This window comes from Pogona vitticeps, chromosome 2, assembly GCF_051106095.1.
Source record: "Pogona vitticeps strain Pit_001003342236 chromosome 2, PviZW2.1, whole genome shotgun sequence".
Classification (NCBI taxonomy): Eukaryota; Metazoa; Chordata; class Lepidosauria; order Squamata; family Agamidae; genus Pogona; species Pogona vitticeps.
Window position 1 is genome coordinate 165,527,585 of NC_135784.1, and position 15,219 is coordinate 165,542,803.

A 15,219-nucleotide genomic window follows, 5' to 3' on the forward strand; every position below is an offset into this window, starting at 1 on the left:
GGAAAAGGTGCTGCAATTGGCTTTTTAAACTTTAGAACTTCAATCTGTGTTTTGTTGAATTTTTACAAAACGCAGTCTCACTTGCTGATGACACAGAATGTGCAAATATACAACACACGCAGCAAAAGGGAATCTTCTATGAAAGGGCCACTTGAGAGGAGAAGGTGAGGAGAAGGAATTTTCGCTCAGCTAGAGGAACAGTTTGAATTGAGTAAGGCTGGTTAAAAAGGTGGATTGTGGGCACAAGATATAGAGCAGGGGAAGTAAGAAACAGAAGGCAGAACTGGTTTTACTGTATCAGTGCTCAAGGCAGAGTGAAAGGAAGGCTACCTAGAGGAGAATCTTGACATGGTGAAGCTGGTGGAGGAATAACTAAACGTATTTAAATACTACATATAACCTCCCTTCCAGTGTTTTTAAAACACTATATGTAACATACACACCCACAGCTTTCTCCTTTCTGTTTTCAGATTGCCTATTTTTAATTGCTGCACAAAGAAATCATATTTGCTTGGTATTGCAAAGTTCTGCATATAACTACAACTTCCTATGCTGAAGCAAATTGTAGTTACAGTAGGCCTACTTGAATCAATGGAACTTACAGGAGAGTTAATTCACCACATCCTCAACGATTCAATGGGTCTACTCTAGTGTGGTTTACTATACCATGGAACAAGATTTTGGCCATTATGCACTGAAATAAATTTCTAAACATATTCTGTGCCATGGTTACCACCCCAATGCAGGAGACATTCAAGAGAATGTGAGACAGCCAACTGTCAGACATATTTTGACTTGGATTCTTGCACTGAGCAGGGGGTTGGAATTACTAGTCTTACAGGCCCCTTCCAACTCCATTATTGTATGATTTTGTGTAGAGAAGAGTTCTCTAAACTGCTGCTCTCCAAATATGCTGGGCTACAACTTCCATCATCTTACAGCCATCAGACTCTGGGAATGTGGGACTTGCCACTGTTGGGCACCAGCTTGGGAAAGGCTGGAAGAGCAGCAATGTTTTATCCCTGGAATTATGCATTTCTGGATACATTTCCCTTTTCTTTAAGACCTACTTTTTTCTTGTTATCTATAGAAAAGAAAAGGAATGGTGGAGAGCACTGAAGCCTTAATATATGTTCACCCCCCCCCCCTTAAGTGAAACTGAACCATCTCAGGATCTTGAATCCTGCAGCTTGGAATATAAGCAGCTGTTCTTGTTAGACCCAATTCCAATTTTGCTGGATCTCTTAATAGGTTGGCTATTGCTAGCAAGCCCAAAATCTCAGAAGAGACTTCTCTTTTCACATTACTTTATTGGTGTTGGGGATGGGGACACGATTTGCTCCGGCTAAGAAGGTTAAACTTTGCAGGCTAATTTTTTCAGGATGTTTGCAAGGACAGGAGTGGGGCTCTGAGTGACTCATGTATTTAACTAAATAGCTCTTGCAAGAGGGATAAATAATATTTTGGATCAATTCCACTTGTTGCAGGTAGATGATGTGAATCCATCCATCCCACCACAAGTATACTTGACTCTTGTCCAACATGGTTCATGAAATCTAGTAGGAGTGGGTTAACTGGATGGGACCAGGAGATGGTAAATACCTCATTGCAGCAGGGGATGGTGCTTTCTCCCTTGAAAGAGGTGGCCGTGCAGAGGACCTTTCTGGCTGAGACATATGTGCCAACTACCACTCTACTACAAATACCTCCTTTTTGGGCAATGCACTTGAGCGTGTGGTGCCTGGGCAACTTCAGATGTTCTCGGAAGAAACTGATTATCTGGACTCATTTCAGTCTGGTTTCAGGCCAGGATTTGGTACTGAAATGGCCATACATTAGTTGCTCTGATTCATGACCTGCTCCAGGCTAAAGACAGAGGGAATGTGGCCCTGTTGGTTTTCCTGGACCTCTCAGTGGCTTTTGATACCATTTATTATGGTATCCTCTTGAACAAGCTCCATGCACCGAGAGTGGGAGGTACGGAACTATAGTTGTTCCATTCCTATCTTCAGAACCCTTCCGAAGAGTGGCACTGCGGAACACAATGTAATAATGAAATAATGTCATAGAAAGGGCTATTTGTCAGTGTTGCAACACATAACAGGAGAGGGTGAAGTTGTTGATTTCAGTATACTGTTTGTACACAACAAAAAGAGAGAGAACAGCAGAAAAGTACTCCACTTTGTCCAAAGCCCAGTTGTTCATACCCAGCACCCTTTTATACCTGGCATTTTTCTCAGACAGGAAGAAAGAAGTTGCAAGAGCAAGAAGGATTTGGTTTATGAACTCCTGAGTCACATAAAGTGCAGCTACACTGACTCTCCTCATCTTTCTATATTGTGAAATTATAAAGAATTGTGTTGGTGCTATGTCCTAGAAGTGGCATTTTGCTTTGTCACAGAAAGGGGCCACAGCTCTGCAGAATGCCACATGCTTTGAACCTTCAACAGCCAGTGTTTCCTGTTGAAAGGATTTGAGAGCTGGAGCCAGTCAGTTTTCTGCTTGAAGTCCCTTCTTTTGTTAAACCATGGGACAGACAACAAGGTAGCCGAGATGGGTGCAGCGTGGACTTAAATAAAGCAATTCTTTCTCAAGCAGAGAACCTCAAAAGTCTGTCCATCCCTTCTAAAAATGCAGGATGCTGGATAATCAACAGAATGTGTGTGTGTGTGTGGGGGGGGAATATCCCTTCTTGGTAATAAGCCACTTCCAGGCAACCGGGCATATTTCCCTCAACTGTTATATAAAGGGCTGCATTGACTGCAGCACAGTGAGAGAAAGAGAGAATCATCTGGGCTTTGCAAATGCACTGCCAACAACAGCCAACACGGGAGATGGAGTTTCAGATTTATTAACTGACAGCCTAAAAGCTTGAGAAAATAGACACCTGGGACTAGGAAAGGAAGCTGAGCCTGTCAGCTTTTGTTCACCACCCTGAAAAGAAAAGCACACAAAGAAATGTGAAAGACCTTTTGTCTACAAATCTTTCACTCTCAAATCACAAAACTTGACAGAACCACAATGCTTTAAAAATGTATACATCTAGAAACCCCACTCCCCCATTTCAGATTGAATCAAAGTCACAACACAGATGGAGGAGATATTATTCAATGTATCTGCTCCTTTGTAATCAGTCTTACAACTGGCCTCTTACGTGTGCCGTTTTCTGAGCTGACCTAGCCCACAGTACGTACCTGCAATGATGACAGAATCTGTTCTGGCAGGACCAAATTTCAGTGTCATCTCATGCTTGAGTTTATGAACCGCCAGGTGGTCCTCATTTGTAAACCTCTGAAATGAAACATTTGGTTGAGTTGAGGAGGATGATAAATAAACACATTATTTTTTTATATTATACTGTTCTTTCTGCACCAGAATTCGGGGTAGGGCAGGAATGCCCCAAGACAAAAAGCCCTGTAATAAAATCCATTCAATGTGCTAAGCAAAAACAGAACAGGACAGATTGTGAGAGAAGTACTGCGTGAACACATTTTCTCTAAACGGAAGGCAAAAAGCCATAACATGCTGAGCTCTTGGCTAATAGGAAGCAATCGGTTTAATAATCAAAATTTAAGAAAGGGGGGGAAGGCAACAGTGTGTAGTTACTAAAACAAAACTAGAAAATGTGAAATATTCTCTGCGGTACTCTACAAAATGTGCCACTTCATTATTGACTAACGAAGAGAGAAATTATTTACTATTGGCAGCAAAGAGGCAGGGAGGAGAATCAGTTAATGAGTTGGGTTATGTCAAGCAGAATTGGCATGGGCCGAGTGATTTGGTCCTGCTGTTTATGAAACATGACAGAGTTAGGCTGGCCCAAGATCACTGGTCAGCGGCTACAAACAAAGAGACATGCAACAGATCTTTAACTGTTCCCCAAAAATAAGCGACTGAACGTCTCATTTGCCAAAATATGTGACATTCCACCTGCAGGATGATTAGAGGCAGGAACAAAGTGCTACTGGTCCCTGGGACTGTGCTGGCAAAAATGAGCTCTCCTCACAAAAGCCACATTGTGGCTCAATATGTTTATTACTGCTGGGGCTGCCAAATGTTATAAGACATTGCAGCTGATTAATCATCTGCCTTTTAACTGATTAAGTCATTAAAATTTTGTGGCATTTGCATGTCACCAGAAACTCAATAAAGTTGCTTTTTTGCAGTACCAAAGGAAATGACCAAACTCAACTGACCATTTATTCTTAGAAAGAAAAACCAGCTGTAATATTTTCTTTCATGCTTTACTGAACACATAAGAACTATAGTTGTTTTTTCTTTTCTTTTTTTAAAAAAGATGTGCTTTTTATTTTCAATGTCACTAATTAAAATGGGCTTCTATTACCTTATGTCTAACAATGAAACTGCAAGAATCGTTCTTACAACAATCAGTGAGGTAGGAATTAACAACTCCCAAAGCAATCTCATCCACAAACATAAATGCATTATGTACTCAGAATCAAGACCTGTGCTCCAATCCAGAGTCCTGCATATGTTTACATACATGAAACTATTCCACAAGACTCCCCCACAGACTTCAATATGCGTTCCTTTGTGCTGATAAAGCTGTTAAAACAAATCCCAACAAAATGAATGCAGATGCCTTTGTGGATGGAGGAGCTCCACCATAGCTGCTATGTAAGTCTTTCCTGATACAGAAGGACTAAGGTAGCAGAGGAAAAAGGAGGAAAGGGAAGAAGAAGAAGAAGAAGAAGAAGAAGAAGAAGAAGAAGAAGAAGAAGAAGAAGAAGAAGAAGAAGAAGAAGAAGAAGAAGAAGAAGAAGAAGAGGTACACAGATAAATAAATAAAACTTGAATTTACTTTGTGTTTTCTAACATTCTGCTGATACATCTGATCTGAAACATTCCAACAGAACCATGCTATGGGATTTCATGTAGTCTGTTGCTCTGTCAATGTCCTGACATTATCTTATCTCTAACAACAGCTGTTGAATCAGAGGAATTATTAACATTTCTTTTATTACCCCTAAAATAACAATTTGCTTCTATGAATTACTTGAGGCATGCCAATATTGTCTGGCCTCTCCAAAAGCAGAATAACTTGATTTCAAAGCAGACACTTAGCAGTGAAAGCTAGATGACCTGCTTCAAAATTTTCAGTGTGCGTTGAATATAAAATTACAACCACAGGACTCCAAATCAACCTTCCTGTCATTTTATTGCAAAAATCTATTTCTGAACAGGAAATCAAACAATGAAAGCAAACTTGTCATGGGATTCAGCCTGCAGTGTTGATTTCTCCTCAAAATTCAATGGAGAAAAGTATATGAGAGGAACCATGGAACAAGGAAGGATTTCAGTGAAGAACATTTAAAAGTTCCAAGAAAATTAAGTGTAACAGCTTCAGCAAACATGTTACAAACATTGTTACAAATCTACATTTGTTCTCAGGAGTATGGTTTTGCTTTAACAGTGGAGGTGTTCCGATTGTTCTTCAAACAAAATATCGCTTGAAAAACAAACACTATCAGCAAGCTGTACAGTGTTCAAATACGTTCCAAAAATCTGACAATTATGTGAAAATCTTTTCACTGATACTGCTATAAAGTGTATATTTTTGAGTTGTATTTAGTAATACAGGTAAGGCAAGGACCAGATTGTTTTAGATGCTTCCAATAAGTAACTGCAATGTTTGAAGTTGTTATCTAACCTATGCTCTTCAGTGTGGTGGACAAAAACAAATAAATTTTAGAAACACACGATTCAGCCTTCAAATAGACAGTAGATATTACTTTAAGTCCTTTTCTGGTATGCTTTTAATGTACTGCTTTCAGCCATATTTTCTAAAGGCTATACTTTTGTCATTGTGTCTTCAATTCAATACCTCAAAGTAAAAAAAAAAAAAAAGCATGACTTCTGAAAGTAGATGAGTGAAGGCAACATAAAAGCAGTTTATTTTCTCCAGTAGGCATGGAATAACATTGGTAAGAACTAAACAATTTAGTAGCAAACCTGGCACTCTTCTAGACGCAGCTTTAAAAATGAAAGGTTCAATGAAGAATATCAAATTAAAATCCACATCTACAAGTCTTGCTCCTTTGGCACCACAATCTGGCATCAAGCAAACAGAGGTTTTGCTCTGTTGGGATAGCAAGCAGCGGCAGAAGGACTATAAAGCATCAGAATTGTGAGTCTAGCTCATTTATTTACCACAATTGAAGGATTTGTGGCATCAAGATGTAAAAGTAAGTGCTGTGACACTATGCTGTATTTCATCAAGGAGTGATGATGAGACCATTGCCACTGCCATATAAACATGGCACATGAAGATGTAAAACCAAGTCTCCTCCTAAAAGTATGACTATAATCAAGACTGTAGGTTCTGCTCTGATCCACAGTGACATTTGGTTTAATCTTGGACCTTTTCTCCATGTAGTCAAGCCCCACAACCCAGAAGCCCAAAGCTGCAACTATGATACAGAGGAGACCCATGCAGAGGTATGCCATGCACAGGTCTTGGGAATCCCAGAGACCTATTCAGCTGACAGCAGCAGAACGGATTCTTCAGCAGGAAGAGCCAAGATTCACTGGCCCATAAGTATCCAAGTGCATACAGCCTCTCTATTCTTGTCTAATCTCCCAGCAAAGGAGACAGAAGGATAGCTTGGAAGTTACCCACAAAAGGAAGGGGTCAAGGCTCCCAGCCAGGGCACTGCACCATTAAATTATAGCTAGAAGGGTTTGGGATGCAGTATGGTTGCTTTACTGTTTACTGTAGACCTGAACAAAAACTGCTCAACTGCTGCTGGAAATCTGCACTGGAAACAGGTTCTGGTCCTGCACCAGTCTCAGTTACCCAGAACAAGAATTCAGAACAGTTACTTTAGAGGCTACAATTAAACTTAAGTTTATTATTATTATGACCATAATTCTGCCTTGTTAGATATGGAAGACTAAAATACAATAATGAAGCACACATTGTTTACAATTGATACAAAGCAGGCTAAAATTCAGATTACAATCAAGTATGAGTTCTCGATCTGATTACTACATTGATTTAGTAATCTGTTTTCTTATTGAACAAGCCACTTACATTTGAGGCTACAATTACCATCATCTCCCAGTTAACATGGTAGAGTCTGGGAGGTGCAATCCCAAAAAGTAAGTTTTCCAAGCTTTTACCTGGAATTGGCTTTATCTGTTTCATCAGACTCACTCTATAGACCCATCCTTTATTGATCTTACTATTTTTCTAGAAACTTTTCCAAGGCATGCATTTTATTGTTATACTTTACAAGCTTTTATAGGATTTTAGCAACTCTACACAGTTGCAAACCCAAACAGACTGCAGCTTTCCAACAAATGTCGCAATCTGGAGATTATATAAGGCACTTCAAACCCTAAGTCATGGTTCTTCACATGAAAGCCTGTGTCAGAACACAGAAAGAGAAGGTGGGACTTCGAACCACAGCATTTCATCTGCTTCCTTGGCTGCAATGTCTGGATGCTGGAAAGGCTTATTGGGACATAAGTTTACCCAGAAGCCAACGGGGAGTTTCCCTTTAGCAGAATGAAGCTCAGTTCTGCCGCAAGTGAAGAGAAGCACTTTTAGTCCAACCTTTCATTACTCTGCAAGAGTAGCATAGTTTCCTCTGAAGACTTTACCAGGGTTAGAAGGCTCAAGTGACATCCCCATAAAAAGGAACTAACTGGTTTATTTGGGGGTTTTTAGTTTCAGGAGGTATAGGGTTCAGTTAGAGACACGGAAACACAGCATCTGAGGCCGCAGGAGCCTGATGTCATTCTAAATGGCACAGACAAGACAGAGGGAGAGGGTGTGCAGTCAAGTAAGAACTAACTTATAGCAACCCTAATGGGTTTTTCACAGTAAGCGAGGTATTTAAGGAATGGTTTCACTCGCTCCACTTGCCCACTAGTGTGTTTCTGTGGCAGAGCCAGGGAACTGAACCCAGGTCTCCTGAGTCCTAGTCCATTACTCTGTCCATTACATCACATTGGGTACCCTGAACTGTAGATAAAGTTAAAAAACAGGTATCCCAAGTTGCTGTTCGGGAAGAGACTCCTGCTATATCATACCTTCTTCCAATTACTATCTAAAGGAGGTGAAACGCTGCTTTCCTTCCAAGCACTGTGCATGCTCCAGAGGCATCAGTGGGGGACAGAGGCTGAAGAGAATGATAAATCACCACCAGGAAGTCAAGCAAGTGTTGCTAAAATTTAGAAGAAAGTTATCTGTTTCTGACTGCAAATGTAAAACAGCAGTTACAGGCAACTATCCATACATGTGGCAACTTAGGGCAGACTCATACCAGTCGGTGAACCCCACACTACCATCTTCATTGGCTGTGTTCTTTATACCGCTTTCAGCTAAAGTTATTTTCAGAGCTGGGGAACATAAGCAAACACAAAGCTACCTTAATGGTTATCTTACAGTCCATTGTTTGGATGAGAGATACTGTAGACAGCAAAGAGGAAGCTCTTTGGCCTGACTCTGTCTGAGTATTTTGAGCACAAAGGACAACACAGAGCAATGGGCAGGATTAGTAAATTTTAGAAGCCTTGTGGAGATAAGTCCCAACTAAAAAGAACTCCTTTTTAGGAGTTTTGCAGTGTGCCTTCAAATGGCACACTGGTGAAAATTCTGTTGCTTGCCATGCCAAGTCACAGTTGGAACAGACCCATTTGAATCAACAGAACATACAGAAGATTTGACTCGTCAAATCCCTTTTGATTCAATGGGCCTGCTCGAGTGCAATTTACCACACTAAGCAACAGGATTTGGTTGTTGCATTCAGGGGCTACTCCAGTGGCCTTTATTCTGCAGATAAAGGTCACACTGTAATGCAAGAAATGCTCCAGGATTTGTGTTTTTGTTCCATTTTTTCCTGTTAAGCATGTGATGTAACACCCAGTGTGAATCTGCTCAGACTCTTCCCACCACCATCTGTGTTTTTCTCCTCCACTGCTGAGGCTTATGATGATGATGATGTATTGGTTCAGATGATGCGATTGCTTGGTGCATTGTGAAGGGGTTTGTAGCTATTGTACCTGAAACAATTCTAGCTGGTTCCAGCAATAGTGAGAGAGGCAGAGCAGCAGGAAAATGGCTGCCATTTGAATTCTCTCCTCCCCATATGTAGTGCCTGAGTCTGCTTTCATCCCCCCCCACCCCCATTTTCTTTATTCCTTCTTTTCTTTTAAAGGCTTACTAATCTAGTGCTGGGGTAACTGGAAGGCCAAAGGTGGCTGGGGGGTGGAGAGAGAAAGGAGTTTTAAGACAGCTCTGCTCTAACTGCTGCAAATCTGGGCATGAAGAGCAGAGAACAGCTACTTTAAGGAGTTGTACATATTTTTTCCCTACTTTGGCTGGTTAGTTGACCTAACACTAGGACAGCAAGCCAAAGGAAGGAAGGAACAAAGGAAGGAAACAAGCAGACCAAGGCCCCAGCTGTGAGGAGGAGAGGTTCTCGGTGCTTAACAAGCTGCAAACAAGACTGATTTCCTCCAGTCTCTCTGCTCACACCTGTATGGTTGGCTCAAGTGAATTCATTTGAGGAAATGTGACTTTCTGTGTACGACTTCAAAGCAGAGCTATTCACATTTTTCCTGCTGTGTAGTCACACCCTTCGTTAGCTGATTTAAGTTATTTTCTGAACTGACTTCTATTAATGATGGTATTTGTTTATGCTTTTATGGCGAGTTTGGTTTTAATTGTTAACTGCTGCATTTTCATTAATTTACTTTTATATTTGATCCTGGACATTGTCTAAAGAACTGCACAGCATGAAGTGACTAATAAATAAATAAATAAATAAATAAATAAATAAAAAATAAAAATAATAAATAAACAAACAAACAAACAAACAAACAAACAAACAAATAAAATAAGCAAAATGCTGTGGCAAAATGACTCAAACCATAGTGGGGAAACCTTAATGAAAAGCACATACTGTAACAAAGTTGCTAGACAGTGAACATACAATTACATTGATGAATCATCACTGGCACGTAAGGAGCTAAGCCAGAACAAACGTACTGAAACAACTTCTTTTTGTTTCCTTCCCAAGCCCACCCTTTTTATCTCTGCTGTAACAGTATGTCTATATCAGAAAACATTTGGCTATATAATGTACACTGCCGTTCAGAAATTTCAGCAGGAAAAAATGTTCTTTTTCCTTCCATTTTATTAGCAGCTTGCGGAAGTCGGGAAACTCTCAACTAGGCATGGTCCCTTGGGAAGCGGGGTTTTCAATGCATTTAAGTGCAATAGAGTTTCAGAAAGTTGTCTCTTGGTTAAATTCTCCAATGTTGTTTTTGGCTCTGACCGCTCCTGGAACCCATGTGGATATATGCCTTTTAGTTCAAGAAATGTGCTTACATCCTGCAGTATGATTAATACATGTTCTTTTGTTTTTACAAACTAAATCAGAAATACAAGTTACATTCTTGGGCAACATTTATTTATGTTATGACCAAGCCAAGTCTCAGTATCTGAAAATGTATGCAACTTTAAATGTTGCCCACTGTATAAGCTCCAGCCAGGAATAACACATTTTGAAATACCTAGGGTTTTTTTTTTGGGGGGGGGGGAGGAAGCACACTTTGGAAAATACATTTAACACAAGCACATGATACTCCTCCTAGTTCACAAATGCTAGGCTTAAAATGGCTGACCGAAACATTCAGCTCTGTTGTATGAGCCACAGGAAACACCACTAGGAAGAGCTATCACACTTATTGCCTTAGTAGCTTCTCTGCCCACTCTGCACCAATGCCAAGGCAATTAGGTCAGGTATAATGCACCCACTTGCCTGATCCATATATGTTACAATGGGGACTGATAACTGACTTTAGAGTTGCAGCCTGACCCCTGATTCCTATTTTATTGGAGCAAGATCCATGGTATGTTCAATCATCCTTACTCCAATGATGCAACCTAGAAATGGGAGTACGGTATTCGTATTTGATTACGAATACAAATATCCCCGCACAGGTGGAAATAATGAGGGTCTGGCCCCATGGGGCTGGACTGTGCACTTATGATTTTGCTGCTGCCGCCGGCTCCACAGAGGCTTCCTTTTAGGCTGTTCGTCGCAATGGATTAGTCACTCTGCGACCTAGCAGAGAGGCTTGTCATTCTGCCTCCTGCCAGGAGTGGGTAATCGTTTGTGGACAATGGTGCAATAGGAAGCCTCTGTGGAGCTGGCAGCAGCGGCAAAATCATGAGTGGACAGTTCGGCTCCATGGGGCCAGACCCTCGTTATTTCTACCTATGCGGGGATATTTGTATCCGTACAGTTGTACCCCGCTTAACGATTACCCCGTATAATGACGAATCTGCTTCACGACAATGTTTTTTGCACTCGCAATTGAGATAGCAAAACGATGTTTTAATGGGGTTTTTTCGCTTTGCGACTATCGTTTCCCTGCTTCGGGAATCGATTCTTCACATTATGACGATCAAAACAGCTGACCTTCAGGTTTTCAAAATGGCCACCGGCTGCTCAAAATGGCTCCCTGCTGTTTTTAGGAGGCATTTTTCGCTTAATAGGCACCCGAAAATGGTTGCCGTATGGAGGATCTTCGCTGGACGAGCAGGTATTTAGCCCATTGGAATGCATTGAACGGTTTTCAATGCATTTCAATGGGCTTTTTTATTTCGCTTGATGACGTTTTCTCTCTACAGTGATTTCGCTGAAATGAATTAACGTCGTCAAGTGAGGAATCACTGTATATGAATATGAATACCCCCTGTAGTGAACAGCCCTGACCTTACCTGCCTGTCACTGCGGAACATTGACGCAGGAGCCAATGAGTGAACAGAAGGCGGAGCCGGGGGGGGGAAATGAAGAGAGACTGTTGGAGAGAGGGAGAGAGAGAGAGACGGTGTGTGGCTTAAAAGGAGTGAAGTGTGAGTTAGAGAACTGTATGCGTGGAGATCGAAACAGAGGGTTGAAAGAGTTAAGAAAAAGTATTCTAATAGATTCAATATAGGTGATTTGCATCCTATAATTTATTCTACATGCCTTTACTGATTATCATCTTCCCTATTAAATAAATGATATGTGTTTTTGGCTTTTTACAGCAGTGCCAGAAGCATCATCATGGCTATCAGGATTTGACTGCAGTAGCACTGAACAAAGGATATCTGTTGCTTCCAAACTAGTCATTTGAATGTTTTCAGCCAAGAAATTCTTCTCCTTCCTGTATTTCTTTTCCTATTTATCTTATCTCAAATGATCACCTCTAACCCATTACATGGTTGAAGTATTCTAACATTCTCTATTTTACATGCTTTATGATTTGTCTTGATTCATTTGCCTTAGTGCTATTTTTCAATCTTCTTAATCTTAGAAATTAGAAATGTTGGCATCCTGCAATAAATCTACAATCCAAGCACTTCTAGCTTTTTTCGTAATAGCCAATGCTGACCTCCACAGTTCCATGCTATAAGGCAGAGGCAAGAACACAAAGCACTGTACAATGCACCTTTTCCAAGTCAGTTTTAAGATTTTGTTGCTTATTATCATTCTCATCTTAAGAAAGCTGCTCCAGGCCACCTTTATTCTGACTTTTAGTGCATGGTTATGATCCATGCTGTTTACATAGACAAAATTTATATTTATTTTTAGTCATGCATGCCTCCCTTTCTCTGCATTCATAAAATAGCATCTGCATAATCAAATGAAGAAGTACATCAATCAGGGTGTGCCCCTGATATAAGGAATGCCTCTTTTATGTCTCCTATGTCACATTAAATGTCTATGTGACACTCCCCCCTTTTAAAAAAACTCATCTTATTTTTATTTAAGGCAAAGTACTACCCCCCACTCCTGTAAGGAACTAAGGCAGATGTAATAAGAATTACAGAATTAAATATAATGATCAAGGCTGCAGTCTTTTTGACCTTTATCCAAGAATAAGTACCACTGAACACAATGAGAGTCTAGGTAAATATACCTAGGGCTGTGTTATATGGTTACACCATTCTTATGTTAGGGAAGCCTAATTGTGTGGAGTGCTGAAATCATCCAACAATGTGTGCTGGCTGCCTCAAACAGAGCTGATGACGGTGTCATAAAAATGTAACAAATTGATAGTTACTTAATTTATTAAAGCAAAGTACACTGCTCAACTATCCACCCACAGCACTTAAAGCATTCTCTGGGAGGTTTACAATTCAGTTATGCAGGGTACACATTGCCCTCCCTAGCAAGCTGAGTACTCAATTTACCAACCTCAGAAGGATGGAAGGCTAGCCCACTACGCTGGGATTGAACTCAGGTTGTGAGCTGAGTCTTGATAACAGTACTATATTTTAACCACTGTGCCAATACTCTTATATTCTCACCACCAGGCTTCAAGAGCTACTTGAAGAATTTTCTGTCTTGGGTGCCAGAACAGCCTGGCCAGTCTTGTATTAGATACTACTTAATTGGATAAGGAGGAAGAGCATTTGCTGCTCTGGCCCAAGTAACTAAATACTGAGTTGGTCTTGCCTTGCTGATCTGCAAAATATAACACTTTGATTACAGATACACAACATAATACATCAATCTCATTGGGCTGGTGTTTATAGCCCTGCTAGTAAAAATACGCTATTAGCCTATGACAATGTTTTACATTTGCGCTCTTCAAGTTCAACACTCGCTATATCTGGGCTGATAATGACAACTGCAGATGGATGCAAATGAGAAGGCAGATGCATAATCATATCTAGTCCCTGTTTGTAAAGCCATGTTTTCAGACTTTTTTAAAAAAAATATTAACTCACTCTCTGGTTTACAGTCAATTACAAAAGCTCTTAACACATTCTAAAAAGTCAAAACCATCTCAGAATTTTAAACAGACATAACCATTTAACTCTACTAAAAGCCTTTTCTGCCATAACAATATCAACATGACTTCCTTTCTGTCCTCACATTAGTAAATGTGTTTGGTGTTCAATTAGTATTCACTGATATTAACCTCTCTACAATAAAATTCAGTCATCAAACATATTATTTCCTACCACTTTATTGATTCTGCCAAAACTGTAGTCAAGATTTTATAACTGTGACTCAAGAGGTAGGACTGTATGATTCTGTTACTCTTTCCCTTCTTCACAGATAAGCAACATCTAAACAAAATATAAGAACACGGGGCTGTTATGACACACCTATTTCTTTCTTATTTCTTTGTTTTCTTACAATCTGCAACACAGAATTTGCCTTCCTGAGAGTAACCAAGTACTGGGTTGACACTTTTGTCAAGCCTTTCACTCTCTTGATCAGTCCCTGCCAGCTCAGACCTCATTAACACCTTTGTGAAATGAGAATTCTTACTCACTTCACATATGTGAGTAAATGAATTACTTTTGCCATGTTGATGCTCATTCTTCTAGTCTGGAGAGATCCTTTTGGAGTTTTTCCCAATCTCTAATTTAATTAATCCTCCAAAATAAACTGTTGATATCAACAAGCTTAGCCACCTTGCTGTTTACTCCTAACTCAACACTGATGGGTAAGTCTTTAGAAGACGTCATTTCATTTCATGTTCTAGAAATTAAATGCAGAATTTGGCATTAATTAAATATTTGTTAATGGAATATAGGTGTTAAAGAATGCCTATAATATCTAAGCATTCATCTGAACCTGGAGACTTCTTTGCTTCCCCTTTCTTTCCAGATTTTCTCTCTCACGAAGTTATGAGATTTCTATGGTACCTCATTTAATTTCAAAATGCCCAAATGAACAAAGAACTCATTTAAATGTCTTTTGGGAATCCTCTGAATGACAGATTTTTAGAAAATGTCACGAATGCAGCTAATACCTTTCCATTGGTTCTTCATTGGCTTAGGTTCTCTCACTCTTAGGAGAATCAGTTTTCCTTTTCCTTCTGTCATCCATCTCCCAGCTTGAAACTTATCTACTCAGTGACCTCTCAAAAATACAGATTTTCCTTAGGGCGTTTGCTGATTCTTACCTCCAATAATTTTTTTACTTCATCAACAAGTACATTATCTCAATTATTTTTATTACATTGTCCCAATTCTGATCTTCTGAATTAACTCCATGTAGTTCTTTACCCCCAGTTTATTTACAAAGGCAACCTAATGATAACACCTGTTATATAAACTTTACTTTCATCCCATACCATAAATGAGGGCATGTGGGCCAGTGTTAGTACTGAAGCACTCTACTTAATGAACATTTATTAGACTACTACATTTCTTACCACATTTTTCATTCTCCGTAA

At 39.9% G+C, this 15,219-nt stretch overlaps 1 protein-coding gene across 1 annotated transcript in view; it reads right to left on the reverse strand.

The window, feature by feature from the left end:
- The window catches only part of ATF7 (activating transcription factor 7), a 112,205-nt gene that overhangs the window by 31,784 nt on the left and 65,202 nt on the right, over positions 1-15,219 (reverse strand). Inside the window, exon 3 of the mRNA XM_072991107.2 lies at positions 3,195-3,291. Coding sequence (XP_072847208.2) covers positions 3,195-3,291 — 97 coding nt within the window. The remainder of the gene's footprint in view (positions 1-3,194; positions 3,292-15,219) is intronic.